The sequence below is a fragment of the Galleria mellonella genome, unplaced genomic scaffold, assembly GCF_026898425.1.
Source record: "Galleria mellonella isolate WM207_F2 unplaced genomic scaffold, CSIRO_AGI_GalMel_v1 utg150, whole genome shotgun sequence".
In the NCBI taxonomy this organism is placed as follows: domain Eukaryota; kingdom Metazoa; phylum Arthropoda; class Insecta; order Lepidoptera; family Pyralidae; genus Galleria; species Galleria mellonella.
Window position 1 is genome coordinate 582510 of NW_026442002.1, and position 24007 is coordinate 606516.

The 24007-nt window shown below is 37.1% G+C and overlaps 1 protein-coding gene across 4 annotated transcripts in view; it reads right to left on the reverse strand.

Annotated features, from left to right (window-relative positions):
• Positions 1-24007, reverse strand: part of LOC113522397 (igLON family member 5-like) — a 132276-nt gene that overhangs the window by 11782 nt on the left and 96487 nt on the right. For 3 of the 4 annotated variants that reach the window (XM_031911904.2, XM_031911902.2, XM_031911901.2), the window contains exons 3-5: positions 6711-6818; positions 5420-5521; positions 4653-4780 (exon numbers count right to left, since the gene is read on the reverse strand). In XM_031911904.2, coding sequence (XP_031767764.1) covers positions 4653-4780; positions 5420-5521; positions 6711-6774 — 294 coding nt within the window. In that variant the 5' untranslated portion in view covers positions 6775-6818. The remainder of the gene's footprint in view (positions 1-4652; positions 4781-5419; positions 5522-6710; positions 6819-24007) is intronic. The other variant, XM_031911903.2, reaches the window with a different exon arrangement.

Below are 24007 nucleotides of genomic sequence, written 5' to 3' on the forward strand. Positions count from 1 at the left end.
ACTCTTTTATGTTCATAGTACTGCTCATGTCTATAGGCGACTGTTACCACTTCCTATTACTTATCGCTAAGAGCGATCTCTTGCAGGCAAACTATGGATGGAGAAGAGTAATTAAGTAATAAACAGTTTGACTGGAGGCACGAAATTCTGTTTATATTTATTCTATTTAAAATTTATAAATGATCGTGTACTACGTCCTTCTGTAAGTTTGTTCGTAACAAATATTAAATATTACAAAAACTACATCAGACAATAATACTAAATACGCAATTTGTTGTCGGGGAAATGCTAAACAATGTCTTAAAAGGTAATTGGCGGTGGAAAATATGATAATTGAGACATAAAAACGGTTTGGGTGGCGTATCATTATTTTTTATGGCGCCGCGCGGGCAGGTGATTCGGTTTGTGGGTATTTTCACTTCAATATACACAGGGAGATGCATTTAAAAGCTATTACAGCGTTACAAGTTGAATTTTAAACTGACTTTTTTATATATTTTATTTATTTAAACTTTAATGCACAGTAAAATTCTATGTACATATAAATACATAGGCGTTGCATTACGTGCGCGTTTGCCTACCCTGAAGAAGCCTTTTTATTCCTTTTTTTCTAAGAACCCCACGCTGTAATTTCTTGGAAAAACCTCAACAGGGAGCTCATTCTATAACCTGAGCGTTCGTGTGAGGAAACATCTCTGAAATCGCGCTGTACGCGACCATCTAGGCTCTAAGATATGGGAGTGAATCCCTTGTCGATGACAAGCTGTACGATGGTAGCAAATGGTAGTTTCTTATGATCCACCGAATAAAATGCGTTTTATTTATTTATAATTTATTGTACACAAAAAAAACATACATACATATAATATATATTAAATAAAGATGTACAACAGGCGAGCTTAATTCTGTAAGAGTTCTCTTCCAGCAAACCCTGAGTGGAAAGGAGCATTAATTACCTAGTTTTAATGAAATTTTAAGAACTAATGAACACTGAATCGAGTCAATCTATTGATTAATCTTTTACTCGAGTCATTATTGGATCATTAAGGTGTTTGATTAGTTGGTCATTAAATAAGATAGGTCATGATTCAGAGCTCGGTCAGGTCTGATCAATGATTTCATTAAGAGATAACGTTAAATTTTTAAAATGGAATCGCAAATATTTTATGATTACAAAACTGGGATATAGTGGAACGAAACTTTATTCAACTTAGAAGGCATCCTAGAGTTATGAAATTATTTATTTATTTATTTCTTATTGCATTCCATAATATAATTAGTAGATAACATTTCAATTATGGACCCTGTTGGGCACAGCGAGTAGGAGAGAGGAGGCCAACACTTCTTTCACTTTAGAAATAGTCTAAGGATCTGTTACAATATTATGCAGTCATTGAAATTGTATCACGATAAGTACGTATTTTCTTATTAATCAATGTATGTTTAGAAGAGTCCATGATCACCTTATGACCTCATTACAACGATAGTAGTTAGTCAATATCAATTTTTTTTATACAACTTAGAATGGCAAACAAGCTGACGGCCCACCTGATGGATAGAGGTAACCGTCGCCTATAGACATGAGCAGTATCGTGGACATAACAGAGTATACTGTTTCGCCCATGATACCCGCCATGCGTTGCCATTCTTGAGGACTCAGGGGTTATTCCTCTGTACCCAGTGTCACGCTATATCCCACCCTTCAAACCGAATCACAGCCATGCAAACACGACTGCTTCACGGTTGAAACACGAATGGGAGAGAGGTGTCCAAGCAAACAAGTTTTGTACAAAGTCTTTCTCTGGTAAAATAAATCTTTTATATCTACATATATATTAATACATCGCTTGGCTGTGTTTCGGTTTGAAGGGTGGGATTAGGCGGTGAATTTACAGGGTACAGAGAAATATCACCTGAGTCCTCAGGAATGGCAACGCATGGGGGGTATCATGGGCGACACAGTATACTCTGTTATTTTCATGGTACTGCTCATGTCTATAGGCCACGGTTACCACTTTCCATCAGGTGGGTTCCACGTTCCATCACAATAACTCTGTTTTTATATAACAATCTTATATATAAAATTTTCGTGTCACGGTGTTTGTTACCAAACTCCTCCAAAATGGCTTTACCGATTTTCATGAAATTTTGTGTGCATATTCGGTAGTCTGAGAATCGGCCAATATCTATTTTTCCTACCCCTCAATGATAAGGGTGACCTACAACTAAATATATTTTTTTATTTTTTTGACAAAATTTTTATTTTTATTTTATTATGATTTAGCATTTAAAAATACATACAAATCCAAATTTCCAAGCTTTAACAATTAACCCCTGTTTTTTAATCGAGATTTTTATATTCCGCAATAGGCTTGCAAGATGGCAATCGAATACAATAATTGTAGTACGATAAATTTTCATGTATAGTTCTAGAAATAATGTATATGGTAAAACAACGTTTAGTTGACTAGCTAGTGTTTTTATAAAATGTTTGTTACAAAAAAATATTTTTCAAAAGTGTCCGCGGAAAATACCATATTTCGTCCAAATGTCCGGATTGCTATATGTTGGCATATTTATCCGATGCCGGCAATTTAGATGATGGCAGCACTAGTTATAAAAGATACCGCGTGGAGGTTGAGACCATAGCACCTCTATGCAGTTTGTGGTCGAGACTTGCCCATTGTTTACAGTCCATTGGGCGAGTCTGTTCACGGCTATCCAGTTAGGGCAGTGATAGGGGCTTGTTAAGTCGTGACTTGTCCCGTTTCACGATTCATTTAACGTGTTGAGGTTAGAAGATTTGGGATCACTGGTAATTCGTATTTATTTTGTTGACCTGACAACCCGGAAAAAACTTTTTTTTAAAGTATCTATTAAAAAGGGATATACGTATTATCTTATCTTTAAGATATATAGATATTTTCTATAGATATACATATAAAAGATACAAAATTCTACCAATGATGCTTGAATACATTGATACATTACCTAAACTTTCGGATAAATAAAAAAAAAACAAAAAAAAAACAATTAATATATCAGAATAATCTGCACGCCTTCGCCTTTTGCCTTACCTAACCTATAAAGAAAATTAAACGGCGTGTTTAATTTATTTGGCGGGAAAGCGGGAAAAAAAAAGAATAACGACATAACGCCGGAGAATCGTATCTGCGTATTTAAAAATTGTCCAATAAATTGTGGCGCTATTTGATGAAAGTGTAATTTGCGAGTAATTGAATGTTAATGCACGCAAAAAAAGGCTGGAATGCATAATAGCTTCTGACAAGTGCCGCCTTTCCATTGCTAACGCCAACTCGCCCCCACTTTGGACAATAAAAGAGAAATTTGAAATAAATTTAATACACAATCGTGAATCATGGACGGAAAACCTTGAGTTATGGCATAACACTTTAATCTTCAGGAATGGCAACGCATGGGAGGTATTATGGGCGAAACAGTATACTCTGTTATGTCCGTGGTACTGCTCATGTCTATAGGCGACGGTTACCACTTTCCATCAGGTGGGCCGTCAGCTTGTTTGCCATTCTAAGTTGTATAAAACAATTGCTATTTCTCATTCGACTTCGTGATTTGCATTTTAAAATTAAAAAGACAACAAGAAATAAATCTAATTTATTAAATAAATATTATTTTTATGGGTCACCTTTTTCTTTCCCGTGGGTGTCGTAAGAGGCGACTAAGGGAACTTAATAGTCGAGGAATAGGCAGCAGCATTTCTCCCAAATTATCACCAAAGCCTAATTGCTGTTGCCAACCTGCCTACCAGGTAGGACAACTACTGGCAACCCCCCTCCCCCCTTCTTAACTGTCCACTGCTGAATATAGATCTCCTATTACATATTGGGAGGTTTTGACAGTAGTTGCCACGCTTGGTAAGCAGGTTAGCAATCGCAATACTTTGGTGATGTTTTAAAAGAAACACTGCTAGCCATCTTTCGATCAGTTCCTTTAGTCGCCTCTTACGAACATAGGAAAGGAAGGCCCATTCTACCATATACCATAGATAATTCGAGTATAATATTACTAGCTTCTGCCCGTGAATTTGTTCGTTCCCATACAAATTTTCATTCCCTATTTTAACGCTTTAGGGGTGCAGTCTTCGAACATTAATTTTCGTTTTGAACCAAGAGCCAAAATTTAAAAAAATTCACGAGTCTAGACTTCTGAAATGACGAAATTCCGTACAAACTTTCAATCCTTGTTTTACCCTTATAAAGGATTTTGGATTTTCAAAATCCCATTCTTATTGTTTACTTCCGCTATTCAAAGAACCTGTCTGCAAAATTTCCAGATTCTAGATTCAGAGGTTTCGGCTGTGCATTGATATATGGGTAAGTCGGTCAGTTCAGCCAATCAGCATCCTTTCTTATATAAATAGATGCTTTAATGGATGATAATGGAATAGTAACTCCGCCTGCGCTAACGGTATACACTGGCGGGGCACCAGTGAGGGATAATAGGTGAGAATGAAAAGAAGGAAGTGATGAATACACCTGGATTTCAGCATGATAATTGTTATGAGAGATCGTGGGGAGGTTTGGCTGATAGGGTATATTGCTAACAATTGGACTGGTAGTTCTGATTACTGATAATCCCCAAAATATAAAGATACTAGTGGTGACACTTACCTGTGGACCGACATCCGTGATTTGCAAGTTGTACCCGTCGACCAGCCGGAACCTCTCGTCCCTGGTGACCATTAGGCTTGCCGCTGTTAGCACAGCCGGCCCCCGCCTCCAGAGGAGAACCAGCGATCCTGCAAGCCGCAATATGGAGTTAGAGCTATTGTTAGTCGCCTTGTGGGCACTGCAGGTCTAAAGGGGGACGGTAAGAGATCCAGAAAAAAAATGGGGTCGTTGTGTAGAAGCTCGTTTAGAATTAATGTTTAATCTCCGCTTATTGATAAATTAAATTTTAAATAATAGTGGTTTTTAAATAGGTGAAAAAATTGGGGGCGCTAAAAAATAATTTATTCTCAAAGCGGGCAGTAGACATAATAAGTTTGGGAACCCCTGAGTTAGAATAAAGGAATAAGGGCTTTAGTGGGCTACATACTCGAGCGATGTCTGAGGACGCTGAGACCTTATAAATGATATCATCACCATTATGTCAGCCGTTAATTGATCGCTGCTGAACATAGGCCTTCCATAGGAGTGTTTTTCTAGTAGTAGGTACAGTTGGCACTCGCAGTTAAGCTTTGGTAACAGTTAGGCAAAAGCGACGCTGCTACCTATCCCTCGACCTTTAAATGTGGGCAGTAGAAAAAAAATGTTCCTATTTATTTTTTATACAACTTAGAATGGCAAACAAGCTGACAGCCCACCTGTTGGAAAGTGGTATAATGTGTATATGTAAAGTTAAAGTGTATTTAACTTAATACAGTAAAAGAACTCACCCAAATTCTGGACTTGACACGGCAGCAGCAGCGTGTCCCCGACCACTGCCCTGTACGAGTGGCCGCGCGAGAGGAACCGCGGGCCGTCATCTGTAACCGATACTGAAGAATATCAATGCCATCATTCTTTGTTCCATAAAATAGAATAACATTTTTTTTTTGATAGACTGCTGTTTTTGGAATACAATTTAATACTAATTTATTTGGCTCTCTCGTATTTTTCAAATATTTTTGTACAGCAGCGGTGAATTAGCTGAAATACTTTTTGACAAATACACCTGTCTCTTAATTATGTACATGGCAAGTATGCATGTAAGCATGTAGGGTAAACAGTGGCAGAATTATCCGCAGGCTGAGTAGTCTAAAGCCTTGAACGGCAGATTTGAGGGATATATAAATTCGGGACCGAAATTTTATGATTACAGTCACAAAGTATCAATTTCATTGACAAATTGTCTATGGCAGGGTTTCGTTCCGTTTCCATCTATTAAAAAAACAACACCATTGTAGAAAATATTCCATTTTCGAATTCATTCCCCATTAAAACGGAACGGTCGGTGTACAAAATGAGGTAACTGAAAACAGGAAACCACTTTTCCCGCTTCCGTCTCGCCGCCATTTGCTGGCGTAGTGTTTACAAGATGGCCGTCAATTCGGCAGTTTTGGTGCGGTTATTTATTTGTTTTGACAAGTTTGCTTGGATCGTTGTTGTTATAGGAGAAATTGATGCGTCGATAATGTCGTGACTTAGCTGTTTAATATTTCTGTAAACTTCACTATCGTATTTTATATTATTGTAAACATTTCATTGGATAAACAATGGGGCTAAATTCTGAGGTGCTTTTTCTTTATACTAGATTCCAGAGAATGGTTGTGTGTGTGGAAGAAAGTGTCTTGAAAAACGCATGATGGAGGACTGCCACTTATCCAGATGGTTGGGATGGAACTTTAGTTTGTGATCAGAGGGCCTACCATGAAATGTTTTCCAAAGTTTCGGAGCCTAATTTAATATTAAAATTTCATAATGCCGCTTGGAATAATTAAAAATGTTAAAATATCGTTCCTTTGGACTTTTATGATAGGATGTATGACGAACGAAATGTTAAACTCCATTTATTGATTCGATTTTGGTATAAACAAAAACACGAAATTGAGTTCGAAAATTCGGAATTTCATTTCATGGTAGACCCGCTGATTGCGTCCCCATGTTTTTATACATTCAAACTCAAACTATATACTTTCCACTATTACCTTTGCTTGCTATTGACACAATAAAAAAAAAGTGACTTACTCCTGTTGTTTTGCGCGCGTGCCGCGATGAGTACGGCGGCCAGTACCAGCCAGCCCCCCTCCATGTCTACTAGCCCCCCAGGCACGCCTGCGCTTCACACTGTCTCATCTGTCAACAATATTACATACATTTAATATTTCAAGTTGGCATGAGTTATATGGTTACCGGATGGGGGGGGGGGATTATTAGTTATGCGAATTATCAGTCCCATTGCTAGCAATATACCCTGTCAAGTCGACCTCCACGTGGTCCCCCCTGGAAACCATCGTGCCGAATTCCAGGTGTATTTATCACGATGGGCTAACTGACCTATCTCTTTATCCTCATCTATCATCCCTCACTGGTGCCCCGTCAGCGTATACCGATAGCGCAGGCGGGGTTACCATTCCATTATCAACCATAAAAATAATATGGACACCGATCCGATATTTAGATATTGGGTTCATCCAAACCTTATATTTTATAACTGAAATATGTATATAGATGTTAAATCTGAAATATATATATATATATATATATTGCTATATATTATTTAAATCCTCACAGATCCACACAGATGGCGCCACCGAGTGGTGAAAATTGACTGTGATAGATACACATTTAAACCTATTAAGTCTTCAGCTTCGTTTACTCAATTGATTGCCCCCATTCTATCCGTCCGTATGTGTTGAACAGATGTACTAAAGCACTCGAAACCCCGACTTGAACAACTGTTCTGGATCGAAGTAGCAGCCAAACTTATATGAACACAAATAATATGGTCTATTTACATAGAATTTGATACAAATGTAAACAAACCAATAATTGTCCGACCACAAGATAGTCCGCTGACGTCCAGTAGTACAGTAGAATCTCGATTATCCGGTTATTCGATTATCCGGATATTCGATTATTCGGACTTTTTTTTATGGGTGAAAACGGTATGGTAAACCCGCCTGCGCTAACGGGATACGCTGGCGGAGCACCAGTGAAGAGTGGTAGATGAGAATGAAAACAGGCCAGTTAGCTCATCATGATGAATTCATCAGGAATTAACCATGATAGTTTCCAGGGGGAACCGCGAGGAGGTAGACCTGGTTGGGTATATTGCTAGCAATGGGAATCTCAGTCTCCATTACTAACAATCCCTTTCCCCCCAAGATTATTCGGACCTATTCTTCATAACTCTAATTACCGATTTAGAAATGGTATTTATTTATTTATAAAAGACACACCGACAATACGCTCACAACAATCAAGCAGACAATATACAATGTTATAAGTAAGTAAAAGTGATAAACTACTATTAAAAAATGCTTAAATCTAAGTTTACTTGAACAAAAGAATAGAATAGAATAGAAATCATTTATTCAAATAAACTTACATTGAAGCACTTTTGAAAAGTCATTACATTTTTTTTAATTTACCGCTCGTTCGGAAAGCTGTCTCATCACAAGAAGAACGAGCAAGAAACTTGCGTGATGCTCTTTTAAATAATTTTATTATTATTTTACATTTTTAAGTTTAATTGTGTGAATACAAACCACCAATTAGCACTAATTCAATTAAATACTCAAAAAGAAAAAAAAAAAATTGAATACATAACCAACTGGTTAAACAATTAATAAGAGGAAATCAGTCATAGTGATTAGAGCAGACCAGTCCCTACAAGCAGCACCCGTTCACGAGTATGACGGATGAGCCAGCCATCACTGCGCTCGACCATATTTTAGGGAGCCCAATGACCCGGCCCACCACGCCGCCACAAGTCTGGACATTTTAGTGAGCATGACTACTCAAAACACTAGACCACGTCAAAGCTACTCACAATTGCCATCTGATAGTTATAGTATTCACATTTTACATAAGAATGCATGCGGCAATTAATACAAAAAACCGCTACGCTTTCATATTTCTAAAATTAATCAATTAAATCAAGAAAGCAATGAGAAAATAAAATTATAACGTTGTATGCTAATAAACTAATTATTTACTTGATATGTTGTCATCTATGAATTCGTCTATCCTGTAATAGGCTTTCTTACATAAAAATTGTTTAATATAAGATTTGAATTGCCTCTCTGTCAGATTTAATGCAGATTCCGGCAGTTTATTATACTAAAAACATCTCATTCCTCACAACCAAGCTTAAGGCCATATGAACACATCAATTTGAGGTGTATACAGCTCTCACAGACAAGCGTCAATGTGTACTGAGTAACAATTATACAATTAGAGAAGACCTAACTACCAATCCATATTATTAATAAGCCTAGTAAACTGCACTAAAGGATTATGTATTAATTGGTAAACAGGTATTATGTAATCCATTACCTTTGTAGCTCGTAACTTTTTTTATATCGTATTGTCCAAACGACGTATGTAAAACCCTTTACATAATAATAAAAATAGGTGTTTAAATTTCATTATTGTTTTTTTTATACTACTTAGAATGGCAAACAAGCTGACGGCCCACCTGTTGGAAAGTGGTAACCGTCGCCTACAGACATGAGCAGTACCGTGGACATAACAGAGTGTACTGTTTCGCCCATGATACCACCCATGCGTTGCCAATCCTGAGGATTCAGGTGTTATTCCTTTGTACCCTGTAAATTCACTGCCATATCGCACCTTTCAAACCGAAACACAGCCATGCAAACACAACTGCTTCACGGTTGAAACACGAATGGGGCAGAGGTACCCAAGCAATCGATTTTTGTACAAAATCTCCCTCTGGTAGTTTGATTAGATTTTGAAATCGTTTATCCGGAATTTCGATTATACGCCAGGTTTTATTTGATTCGAATAATCGAGATTCTTGTTTCTTATCCATATTACAAATAGATTTGGCTTATAGTTTTACGACCGGCCGCCTGCCTGACGTCAACCCTCTTTGGGAATGCATTTGTTGGTGGTTTCCGCCACCTGCGGTATGGAGGAAAGGATTGAGGAAAAAAGGAAGGGAACGTTGGAAATGCGGAAAGGAAATTAGTAAAAGAGAGGAATAATGGACTTATGTGGGAAAGGAAAGGGGGGACACTGCAGCGACTCGGGAGGCCGGGGTCGCATACCCGTATGTCCTTATTTTAGAATCGGACAGATTTCTAGAGAAGAACACCCCTGACGCTTGGTTTGCCACCTTTGTGGTATAAAAAAAAGAATAAATATGTCTGTTCTAATCTAAGCATACATCTTGATTTTTATGTAAGCTATAAATAAATAGTTAATATGGACTGCTAACGCATGGTGTTTCACCCCATCGTTTCAAGCGTCGGTGAAGCGTGAAACTTGACATTTTCATAGTAATGTGTATGGGAGGTCCTTACGTTGGTATTGTAGTCTAGGGACGGATTATACGCATTACATCGGAGGGAGGTGTTTTAAATTTCAAAACATACCAAGTTCTCGATCTATTTATTTATTTATTTAATTTATTTCCATCTATATTGATGTTGATTATTCAACTACCTTCAAAACTAAAGAGGTCCTATTTATTTTTAAATATTTTTCACCGCATATTTTGTTATGTAGTGGTTTTTATACCATTAATGAATATTTCACTAAAAAGCCAATGCACTTGACAACCTACACTAGAGATGCAATTGGTGCTTCTATTCTTATACACTACATATTAATATCATAGTTTGCCTTATATATATATATATATATATATATATATATATATATATATATATATATATATATTTATTTATTAATTTGGACTTTTCGAATAGGTTAAAAGTCTGTTATGCAATATTTTTTTTTTTAATAACAAACTTTTAACATATACGTTATTGGACCAGTATTTATTTATTTAATTTATTTTACACTTTATTGTACCATTTATAAAATAATAAATACACTTTGGGAGAGAATACAGAGAGGCAACAGACACCTTTCAAGGACACGACCTTCAGTAATGAATTGGACGAAGAGAGAGAGAGAGATACATACAATTAATTTTAATGAGAAGTAATATAAAAGGCGGCCTTATTGCTAAACAATCTTTTCCAGACAACTTTTGGGTAAAAAAATTATTAAAAAATTGTGAAAAAAGACAAAGGGTAGGTTAGTTACGCGCACTATTATATCTATACAAACATATATACATACATATAAACAAATATATACATATAAACATACACGTATTTAATAGCAATCATACAACGAGAGAGGATAAAAGTGGAAGGTGCAGAGAGAACACAGAAGAGGAATAACACCTGAATCTTCAGAAATGGCAACGCATGGTGGGTATAATGGGCGAAACAGTATACTCTGTTATGTCCATGGTACTACTCATGTCTATAGGCGACGGTTACCACTATCCATCAGGTGGGCCGTCAAGTCGTTTGCCATGTTAAGTTGTATAAAATATATATTAATAAATAACCAGTAATAACATGACCCCTTGTAACCATCTTGTTCTATGCGATTGATTTCCTCGCGTAGGGGATCGTTAAGGGGACGCCCGTGCGAATTCCCCTCTGTTTGCTCTGAAGAATTTACAAAACCTCTCCACTAATTTCGATTATTACAATTGAATAAATAAAACAATTGTTTTTTATTTATTTAATTAAGAGAATAGAGATAGAATAGAAATAATCTTTACTCGAATAGACTAGAGTATATTCGCTTTTAAAAGGCCGGCAGCACACCTGCAATACCGTTAGTGTTGCGGGCGGCGGTAGTCACTTACCATCAGGTGAGCCGCCTGCTCGTTTGCCCCCTGTGTTGTTTACAAGCTCTTTTAAAACGTTGATTTTTTATGATTGTACATGCTGGGTTCGGAAAGTTATTATCTATTGAGAGGAGTCCGCGAGAAACTCAACAGTTACTCTTTTAAATCTCTGTTGACATTATGTGTATTTATTTAAATGTACTATGTCTAAAATTACATGGTCGTTAGAAGCCCGCGCATGATCGACTAACACCGTGCACGCTTGTCATTCAAACAATCGTTTAGTTTGTAATAGGTTTTGTTCAATAAGTGTTTTTTAGCGTAGTCGAAGCAGTGGGAAACAGTTAGTGAATTACACGTAAGTTTAACTGGTAGTTATTACATTAAAACATAATATTTACTTTTGAACCTTTTAACTAAATAATTTATTATCATTATTTAATTATTTTTACATTATTTTTTAAATAGTATGTACAATAAAGGGTTAACAATTAAATAAATATCCTAAACTGTCACAGTTCAGTTATTTTTCTGAATCAAACGGGCAAAGCCACGCGTTACAGTTAGTGATCTGTGATCGTAAGTTTTCATGATTCATTACTCTCACATTATGGTATTTGGATCATGGCCGGTTTATAGCCATAAAGAGATATTACATTCCTCAGACCCATCGGCGGAATAAGGTTTCTGTACTTAAATAAATATTGATATTTCCCCTACCTAGGGACACCCGCAGAAATACACAGAAATATCTGCGAGTGGGTAATTTTTTATTTTCATACAACATATTTTTTTTATATAGAGGTTATATTATTTATTTATTTATTTATTCATTATTACATATGTGTGTACATGGTGGACTTGATGCTTGAAGCATTCTTTTTTTATATCACTGAGGTAGCAAACAAGCATACGGCCACATTCTCTCCCAGTCAACGTTAGCGAAGTGGGGGGAAAGGGATTGCTAGTAATGGAGACTAAGAACCCCATTGCTAGCAATATACCCAACCAGGTCGACCAGCTCGCGGTTCCCCCTGGAAACTATCATGGTTAATTCCTGATGTATTCATCATGACGGGCTAACTAGCCTGTTTTCATTCTCATCAATCACCCTTCACTGGTGCTCCGCCAGCGTATACCGTTAGCGCAGGCGGGGTTACCGTACCATTTCCACCCATCAAAAAAAAAATTCATAGACAAAATTAGAGTTTAACAAACAGTTGAGACTTACAAATTAGTAAGCCAGTTAGTCACTGGTATTTGGTTTATATATATATATATATATATATATATATATATATATATATATATATATATATATATTATGGGGAATTAATTTATTGTGCGCCCCACCCTTATTTCGCGTGACTGAATCTCTAAGTGAGTGCAATGACAGGGGGTGGTAAACCTATTACTATGGGCACCATGGGGCGAGAGACGGTATTGTGGTACGTTGCAGGGAAAAAAGTATTGTTTACCAAACTGAATAAACAGAAAAAAAAATCCTTTACAAATAATTTAAGTTTCCAAGAAAAAAAAAAACGATTTCGATCCAAAACTAGGTTATTTAATTTAAAAATTGAAGTATTTTGATAAAATTTCTATGGAGACGTTAAAAAAAAATCTTTTTTCATCTGAAACACAGACCAATTCTAATAGTCACATTGCTAGCAATATACCCTCTCAGCTCGACCTCCACGCAGCTCCCCCTGGAAACAATCATGTTTAATTCTTGTCGAATTCATCACGGTGGGCCAACTGACCTGCATTCATTCTCACCTATCAGCTTCCACTGGTGAACATTAGCCTTCCCCATAAGGGAAGTTTTACCATCATCTTCCACTGGTGCCCTGTCGGTGTATACCGATAGCGCAAGCGGGGTTGCCTTTATTATTATGTTAATAATAAAGTTATGTCTCTTATTACCGAACTTCTGGGCTCCTCCTACTGTTAAATTCAACAATACAGTTCAAATAAGGACCTTCTTCTTCTAAATCGGGTAAACATCTATCGATCCCATCTATACTAACCCATCGACTAGAGGGGGGAAACGGATTGTTAGTAATGGAGACTATGAGCCCCATTGCTAGCAATATAATCAACCAGGTCCACCTGCACGCTGTTCCCCCTGGAGACTATCATGGTTAATTCCTGTTGAATTCATCATGACGGGCTAACTGGTCTGTTTTCATCCTCATCTATCACCCTTCACTGGTGCTCCGCCAGCGTATCCCGTTAGCGCAGGCGGGGTTATCATACCATTTTCACCCATCGAAAATAAAAAAACCCATCGACTAGACAGTCAATACAATTCCATCAGAGAAAAATGTTTATTACATCAAAATATGGAGTTTAAATGGAAAATGTCAGTTTTTAACTACCCAGTTACATTTGAAGGGTTAACGGGTACGTTAACGAAACTCGCTGACGTTCAGTTAACAAGCTTTCAAGCGCAGACGTAAAGTTAACTAGATGACGCATCTGTGTACATTTCGAAACCGGCGGCGTCCTCCGAAGGGAGCGTTCGTCATTGAAGAAACACGGAGCGAGAAAGGGCAAATCGAGCCTCTCATATTGACATGGCGCGATCAGCTATTGAATTTGTATTGAATATTTAGTATGAATTATGATGATGATGATGATCATCATCATCATTATCATCATCATCATCCGTTAACTGTTCATTGCTGAATATAGTTCTCTTCATAGGAAGAACTGTTCTCTTCATAGGAAGGTTTTGCCAATAATTGTCACGCTTGATAGGTGGGTTGGCAACTGAAATTTTTTTTTTATTGGATGAAAATGGAATGGTAACCCCGCCTGCGCTAACAAGATACGCTTACAGAGCACCAGTGAGAGAAGACAGGTGAGAATGAAAAGGTCAGGTCAGTTAGCACATCGTGATGAATACACTTGGAATTCAGCACGATGGTTACCAGGGAGGACCACGTGGACGTCGACCTGTTAGGGTATATTGTTAACAATGGGATTGGTAATCCGTTTTACTAACAATCCCTCCCCCTCCTAATAGGTTAAGTTAACTCGCGACCTGTCGTTTAGCGTTTATTTTTATCAGCTTTATTTACACCTTTTACAAGATTGTATAGAACGAAATATTGGTGTAAATGATGTGCGTTTGCGTTTTGATGATGAACGGATGATGATGATGATGAATAAATACACCTAGTATTTGAAGCGGTTTAACTAGGGTAAATAAAAAAATAATAATTTTGAAGCGTTGATGTAATATAAATTTGATGTAATGCGCTGAAGGTTTGTTTTGCAAGTAAGGTTACAGTTTGAAAACCTGAAAGGTCATGTAAATTTCTCCTGCGTTATGATTGGCATTCTCGCGATGTCGTGATGAGCGACTCTTGTGACTGGTTGATGTCGTGTATGATTGTCTATTAATAACTTAGCAGTCGTCCATTGGCTTTACCGCTGAAAACGCTTCATTATACGCAGGGGTGATGAAAATTTATGGCTTATTATTGTTAATGCTTTAACAATTGGCTATAGTTTTAAAATCAACCCTCTCGCTATCTGCCACACTAACAACCAGACAATCAAACTTGGATCTGTCAAACTAATCCGATACGCAATTAAAATATGTTGGTAACACAACGACCCCTTTGGAATCACAGTTCAAACATTTTAATAACAGAAAAAAGGGCGGGAAAGGATTATGCGTTAATCCGTTTCCGACTTGTCTATGACCGCGTGGGAATTAAAAAAAAAATGTTTTTTTTTAATTCCCATATATTATACATGTATAAATATTCCCATAAACATATATATAATAGTAGCTGACTCGACAAACGTTGTTTTACCATATACGTTATTTCGAGAACTATACATGAAAATATATCGTACTACAATTATTATATTCGATCGCCATCTTGCAACCCTATTGCGGAATATAAAAATCGCGATTACAAAAACAGAGGTTGATCGTAAAAGCGTGAAAATTTGATGTTATATGTATTTTTCAATACTAAATTGTAATAAAATAAAAATAAAAAATTTTGTCCAAAAAATAAAAAAAAAATATTCAAGGGTGGGTCACCCTTATCATTGAGGGGTATGAAAAATAGATATTGGCCGATTCTCAGACCTATCCGATATGCACACAAAATTTCATGAAAATCGGTAAAGCCGTTTCGGAGGAGTTTGGTAACAAACACCGCGTCACGAGAAATTTATATATTAGAGATTTACTTTCACATACAAATAAATATAACAACAATGATTGGTGGAATTGTTTATTGAATCACATTTCCCAACCCGTCGGTCCCAGTTGGGAAGTTATACAAACAAGGGGTACGTTGTGACGTCACCAGTCCCCAGGGAACTCGGCAGTCTCCGTTGTAAGGGGGGAACTTCCGTAGGATAACGCCTAGTTCAGTAATATATTAACTAGTTTTTTTTTATACAACTTAGAATGGCAAACAAGCTGACGGCCCACCTGATGGAAAGTGATAACCGTCGCCTATAGACATGAGCGGTACCATAGACGTTGCCATTCCAGAGGACTCAGGTGTTATTACTCTGTACTCTGTAAATTCACAGTCTGAAAATGACCTAAAAATTTGAATTTTTTCGATATGTATATATTTATATTACAAAGGGAGGAGTTCCATTTCATTTCTCGATTCGTCTATATTTGTTTGTAACCATTATAAAGATTAGATCGCCAATTTTGAATCAATTTGGTTGCTTGATTAGAATTTATTCGAATTATTTCTTTTAATTCCGCTCCTATTGGTATGCGTGCCACTGCCAACATTTTCTATGGAGGTCTGACCTTTATAATCTGATACTGCTTGGTAGTTTGTATTCACACAAATCCATTAATTATATATAGTTAAAATTTTTGAAAAAGCAACAACTGAGTTTTTTGCACGTTTTTCTTGAAAGACATTGCGTAAATCAAAGTTTACTCGAATAAAACTTTTATCAGACCTCTGTCCCATTCGTGTTTCAACCGTGAAGCAGTTATGTTTGCATGGCTGTGTATCCCTTTGAAGGGTGGGATACGGCAGTGAATTTACAAGGTACAGAGGCATAACACCTAAGTCCTCAGGAATGGCAACGCATGGGGGGTATCATGGGCGAAACAGTACACTCTGTTATGTCCACGGTACTGCTCATGTCTATAGGCGACGGTTACCACTTCCCATCAGGTGGGCCGTCAGCTTGTTTGCCATTCTAAGTTGTATACATAAAATATAACTGAGGGACAAAGTTATAAAGTGACAAAGATAAAAAAAATACAACCGAATTGACAAACTCCTGTATTTTGACGCCATTTTATATAAAAAAAAAATGTCAAACCTCGAATCAGCATTACGTCACATTGGCTGACTGACTTCTGAACCGTTTTGGACCCTTGTTGTCTATCTACACAATTTGTTTCTTTTCATTTAAGAGTTCCCTCTTGTCGGTGCAACTAATTCATGCATCCTCTTCCAGCCAGCTCTATCCCAGGCCATATCCTTGACCTCCCTATACGACATGACGCCTAGTGTTCCCTTTATCTGTCCCATGTAGTTATTCCTCGGTCTTCCTCTTCCTCTTTTGCCCTCTATTTTTCCTTCTACTATGCTCTTTAAAAAATCGTCATGTCGTATAAGGTGGCCCAGTATTTTGCCTCTTCTATTCTCTATTATTTTAATTCATGTTCTTTTCTCGTTCACTCTTTTTTGTGTAGATACACAATATAAGCTTCGTATTCGTCGAAAGGGCAAGTTTAATGACATTATGCAACCCTATTAGGGGTACAGTGGACACCCGCACTTGTGGGAATCTCCCTAATTTTAGGGATCAAAGGCCACGGGACTGGCAACACTAATTCGATACTTAGAATATTATTGGCGGACTCCACGGGGACGCCGTCGCGTAGTCGTATTGATTTATATTAATTTAATGTGAGGGAAGTTGGAAAGTATGGTGGAATTTGAATGTTTAATTAAATCCTTTAATTATATAGATAGAATGTCTCCATACATACAAGTGATTCCTTTACCAGAGGGAGACTTTGTACAAAAGTCGATTGCTTGGGTACCTCTGCCCCATTCGTGTTTCAACCATGAAGCAGTTGTGTTTGCATGGCTGTGTTTCGGTTTGAAGGGTGGGATATGGCGTGAATTTACAGGGTACAGAGGAATAACACCTGAGTCCTCAGGAATGGCAACGCATGGGAGGTATCATGGGCGAAACAGTATACTCTGTTATGTCCATGGTACTGCTCATGTCTATAGGTGACGGTTACCACTTTCCATCAGGTGGGCCGTCAGCTTGTTTGCCATTCTAAGTTGTATAAAAAAAATCCTTTATAACTTGAAACTGTTACTATACAATTACGATTTTTTTTTCTTTTTTTAATTTTATACTCTATATATATATATATATATATATATATATATATATATATATATATATATATATATATATATATATAAATATTGTGTGTAGTTTTGTTGTTATAGTTCTATATAATATATTTTTTTTAATTTCTGTGTGGGTGTAGTCGCATATTTCTGTAGAATAAAGTTTCTATCTTTCTTTCTTCTTTCTATATTTATTTTGTTTTATAATTTCTGCATCTTTTTAATGCGTAAACACTCATTTTATTTATTAAATAATACGTCAAGATACATTGTGTGCGTAAGTATATAGAACACTGACAAAAAGACGAGTCAATTTGACAATTAGCTGGCGAAAAGTTGAGCCGTTTTTGAGACTCGATGCTCTATCTATATAATCTAAGATTAAATCCTTTGATTTCATTAAACAGGACTAGCGACTCGCCTTGGCTTTGCATGTCTTTTTGAAATCCATCAGACGGGCTGTAGGCTTGATTGGTGCTTTTGTGTTATAGAAAAAAAAAATAGAAACAGCCTTACTTGCAGATGACATAGCTTTTTTAAAGGTAAAAAAAAGAAGAGAGAAAGATATATTTTTCGGATAAATAAATTTAATTAAATTATTTTTTTATAATACAGGGGGCAAACGAGCATGCGGCTCGCCTGATGGTAAGTGACTACCGCCGCTCATGATCACCCGCAACACCAACGGCATTGCACGTGTGCTGCCGGCCTTTTAAAAAGGAATATGCTCTTTTCTTGAAGGTTACGATGTCGTATCGGTTCGGAAATACTGCTGCTGGACGTTGATTCCAAAGAGTGGTTGTGCGTGGAAGAAAGTGCCTTGAAAAACGCACGGTGGAGGACCGCCACTCGTCCAGATGGTTGGGATGAAATTTTAGTTTGTGGCGGGTTGTACGGTGGTGAAAATCAGCAGCAGGTATCAATCCGAACAATTCCTCAGAACACTCCCCATGATAAATTCGGTAGAAGATGCACAGAGATGCAACATCTCTACGCAGTTTCAGTGGGTCGAGTAATTAATTAAATAAATAATTAATTATATAAATTATTAATTAATTGCTAAATTATTAAAAGGCGACTAAGGAAACGGTCGAGGGATGGACAGCAGCGTCTCTCTTACAACATCACAAAGCCTAACTGTGGCTGCCGGGGGGGAAAGGGATTGTTAATAATAATCCCATTGCTAGCAATATTGGGTATATTGCTAGCAATGAGATTTTTAGTCTTCATTACTTACCAGGTCGACCTCCTCGCGGTTCCCCCTGGAAACTATCATGATTAATTCCTGATGAATCCATCATGATGGGCTAACTGGCCTGTTTTCATTCTCATCTATCTATCACCCTTCACTGGTGTACCGCCAGCGTATCCCGTTAGCGCAGACGGGGTTACCATACCATTTTCACTTATAAAAAAACTGTGGCTGCCATCCCGCCCGCCAAGTTTGGCAACTATCGAAACTCCCCCCCATCCCCCTTATTGGATAGTCCTATATTCAGCAGTGGACAGTAATAGCTGATCATCAAGATTATTAATATGTATAATACGTAGGTTATCTTGTCTAATTTATAACTACACGAGTTGAGTAACAAAACCACATTTATACTGTACAGTCGGATAAATATTAATTAAACATATATTAGGGAAGTCGCAGCAGGTGCGTACGACTATGACTTATTGCTGAAAACACACGGGAGTGTATTGCGGGCGGGCACGGAACTTTATTCACAACAAATTATTATTCGGTTTCGGTTTGAATGGTGGGATATGGCGTGAATTTATTGGGTACAGAGGAATATAACCTGAGTCCTCAGGAATGGCAACGCATGGGCGAAACAGTATATTCTGTTATGTCCATAGTACTGCTCATGTCTATAGGCGACGGTTACCACTTTCCATCAAGTGGGCCGTCAGCTTGCTTGCCATTCTAAGTTGTATAAAAAAATCACAAGAAACTATTAAGATATTTTCATTAAAATTCCCATGAAAATTTACTATAGAGAATGACATATGGCATTAAACTCGACACTTGTACAAAGTTTTATTGTGCAATAAAGAATAAATAAATAAAAATCCCATGTCATAATATTAGTGCACGGTAATCTCCGATATCGCTCAACTGATTTTAATAAAATTTCGAAATAATAACTGTTTTCTCCAACTTGAGAAGAAGTGGAAATGTAACAACAAGTTTCTCTAAGTCGCCACTTATAATTATTTTACTAATAGGCTCGAAATATTGTTATCTGCTCAGAAAAACTCAGAAATTTATAACTCAAATAGATAATTTATTTACATTACGTACAGCACACAAATTACAATAAAAAAAAAAAACATACACATAATACACAGTAAAAGAGATAAAAGAATGAAAATAAAAAAGCACAAAACAAAAACAAAATATATAAACTAACAATCTCCTTTCTTTCCTTTCCTTCACGCGTGTGCCATAGTAACACAAAATGGTCACAACTCAGTTTATTGCTTTGCCCTTGAAAGAGCAAAACACTGATATTCTGCTGTGGCCAAGAGTCAGTCGCGAAACTCCTCATTAAAAATAACAATAATAAGAAATATAAATAAACTGCATTGTGTGTGCCCATTACATTCGCCTTCATTTGATATTATATTCTAAATAAATAAATAAATGACAGATACCATTAGATGAGGGGTAGTTAGAGATCGTAGTTCAATGTTAAAATGGAATGAATTTATTTTGCTAGAAAGTAGGTAATTTTTAGATGAAAGTATTTTACATTTGTCGTATACATTCTGCCTCTGCGTCGGCGTGAAACTAGTTAAAAACGCAGCTGTCCCGCGCAATTTACAAACCCGTATGTTCCGTATGTATTAAATATACACATAGATGGTACTCGATGATTTACAGATAGTGGTTTTTGGTATATATTTAAATAAACACACGAACACACTCGAGAATTCAAGTGTTCAAAACTATTTGTATGAAGTAGAAATAACTTAATATTAGGGAATATTCAATTAAAATATTAATTTCAAAAGTCAATAATATGCTTTTTTTTTATACAACTTAGAATGGCAAACAAGCTGACGGCCCACCTGATGGTAAGTGGTAACCGTCGCCTATAGACATGAGCAGTACCGTGGACATAACAGAGTATACTGTTCCGCCCATGATACCCCCCATGCGTTGCCATTCCTGAGGACTCAGGGGTTATTCCTCTGTACCCTGTAAATTCACGCCATATCCCACCCTTTTAAAAAGGTCGGCAGCACACCTGCAATGCCGCTGGTGTTGTGGGTGACCATGGGCGGCGGTAGTCACTTACCATCAGGTGAGCCGCATGCTCGTTTGACCCCTGTGTTGTAATAAATAAATAAATAAAACTCCCCTTATGGGCAAGGCTTATATTCAGCAGTTAACGGCTGAAATAAAAAAATATGATTCGATAATTTTTTAATATATTTTATGTATGTATTAGATTGTATGTATGTATAACTTTTGTACATATATTATTCTATATGTTTATATGTTGATACATCTTAAAATGTATTACGAAATAAAGAGTAGCTGTTTAAATATGTAAAACACAACACCAACTATCGTACGTAATCGAGTAACGCGTTTATCAAAGTCAAACGACCCCATGGTATCACACAATGGTTACACGGCACGTGCCGGGGGCATGGGGTGTTATGGCATAGGCACACCCCATGGGAATTGTCCGTGCTTATTATGGTGTAATGAAAAATAGTTGTGTATTTCAAAGAATCTTTCCAATATATGTATATATATATATATATATATATATATATATATTTGTATTTTCGTGTGTATGTCCGTTTGTAATGTATAAACTCAAAAACTACTTTGCCGATTTCAAAAATTCTTTCACCATTAGAAAGCTACATTCACCCTGAGTAACATAGGCTATATTTATTGCTAGAATAGATTAGGGATCCTTACTAAAACTTTAGTAACGTAACTCGAGGTGTAAAAAAAATGCTATAAAACATCTTTGGTCGCGTGCGCTGCGGAAACTATTGGTGATAGAACAAAAGTATGTTCTACAATATTGAAGAAAATATCAATAACTACAAAAAACTCCGCGACACCATATGTCCAACTATTATCGTTATGTCACAGTAACCACTTTTTAAAATGTTGTAAAATGTCCACCCGTGCGAAGCCGGGACGGGCCGCTAGTTTATATATTTATTAATACGTGAAGCAAAAACTTTGTACCGCTTTTTACGAAAATGGCGCGGACGGAAGAGTATGAAATTTGGCACACTTACAGTTTATAAAGAGCAGTGCAGAATGATAATATATTTTTAAAATTATACAAAAAAAAATTAAATCAATAAAAAAAAAAACATTACACAAACTACCATGTATTTGACACACATTTTTTTATTTATTTATACTTTATTCTACACACATTGGCGTGAATTTACTGGGTACAGAGGAATAACACCTGAGTCCTCAGGAATGGCAACGCATGGGGGGTATCATGGGCGAAACAGTATACTCTGTTATGTCCACGGTACTGCTCATGTCTATAGGCGACGGTTACCACTTTCCATCAGGTGGGCCGTCAGCTTGTTTGCCATTCTAAGTTGTAGAAAAAAAGTTGAAAATGAGTTAAACAAATGTCAGAATCGCTCCACACTCACTATATTATGTACTCCATAATAAGTTTACTATTATGCTTTTTTGGAGGAAACAATAAAAAGTATGGTATATCTTCATGTGGTCCCGGCATAGAATAGGCCACCCCTTCCATTCTCGTGGATGACATAAGAGGCGACTAAGGGAGGACAAGGGAAAAGCAGCAGCGTCCTTCTTAAAACATCTCTAAAAGCCTAACTGCGGTTGCCAATCCGCCTGCTAGGCGTGGCAACTACTGTCAAAGCTCTCCTTATGGGGAAGGCTTATGTTCAGCAGTGGGCAGTTAATGACTGAAATAATAATAATAATAAATAAAATCTATCTATGTTGCAATAAATCACCATTTAATCACACCGCCCCACACTTCTCACGATGCTTAACCTATTGTATGGTACAAATGGTGCGCGCGCGCCGGTCACGTGACCGTCATAGATCCTAACTGACTCGTTACTATACAGCAAGGGGTTGTGATGAACACAACTACAGATTTAGAAGTTAATTATTAGTATTACTTTAACGTAACTGTAAACCTTATTAAGATTAACTTTACAGAACTTAAAGTTATGCAAAATAAATAGTTTTTTTTTATGCAACTTAGAATGGCAAACAAGCTGACGGCCCACCTGATGGAAAGTGGTAACCGTCGCCTGTAAACATGAGCAGTACCGTGAACATAACAGAGTGTACTGTTTCGCCCATGATACCCCCAATGCGTTGCCATTCCTGAGGACTCAGGTGTTATTCCTCTGTACCCAGTAAATTCACGCCATATCCCACCCTTCAAACCGAAACACAGCCATGCAAACACAACTGCTTCACGGTAGAAACATGAATGGGACAGAGATGCTCAAGCAAACGACTTTTGTACAGTCTCCCATTGGTATCACTTGTGCCCCGCCAGCGTATACGAGTACCGATAGCGCAGGCGGGGTTACCATTCCATTATCACTCATTGAAAAAAAATTAATTTTAGTAAAATTTCTAGGAGACCAATTTGTAAGTATATCCATTTAGGTAAAAAAAAATCCATATCGGTTTACAATTGACGGAGTTATAAGGTAAGAAACATAAAAAAAATACAACAAAGGTTGTCTGGAAGAGATTGCTTAGCGATAAGGCCGCCTTTTGTATCACTTCTCATTAATATTTACTGTATTTGTTATTTCTCTTTTTACTTGGTGCAATAAAGTGTAAATAAATAAATAAAACTGTATCGAGTACATCCCTCTTTTTGAAGTAAATGAGAAAAAAATACTATATTAGTATTTTTTTTTTATACCACTGAGGTGGCAATCAAGCATACAGCCCACCTGATGGTAAGCGGTTACCGTAGCCTATGAACGCCTGCAATACCAGGGGTATTACGCGCGCGTTGCCGACCCTGAAGAAACCTCTTTAACCCCCTTTTGAAGAACCCCATGCTGTAGTCTCTTGGGAAAACCTCGGCAGGGATCTCATTCCACAACCTGAGTGTTCGTGGGAGGAAACATCTCTGAAACCGCGTTACACGTGACTATCTAGGCTGTAGGACATGAGGGTGAACTCCCTGTCGATGGCGAGCCGTACGATGGTAGAATGTGGCCGTGGGCATCATATTGAACAA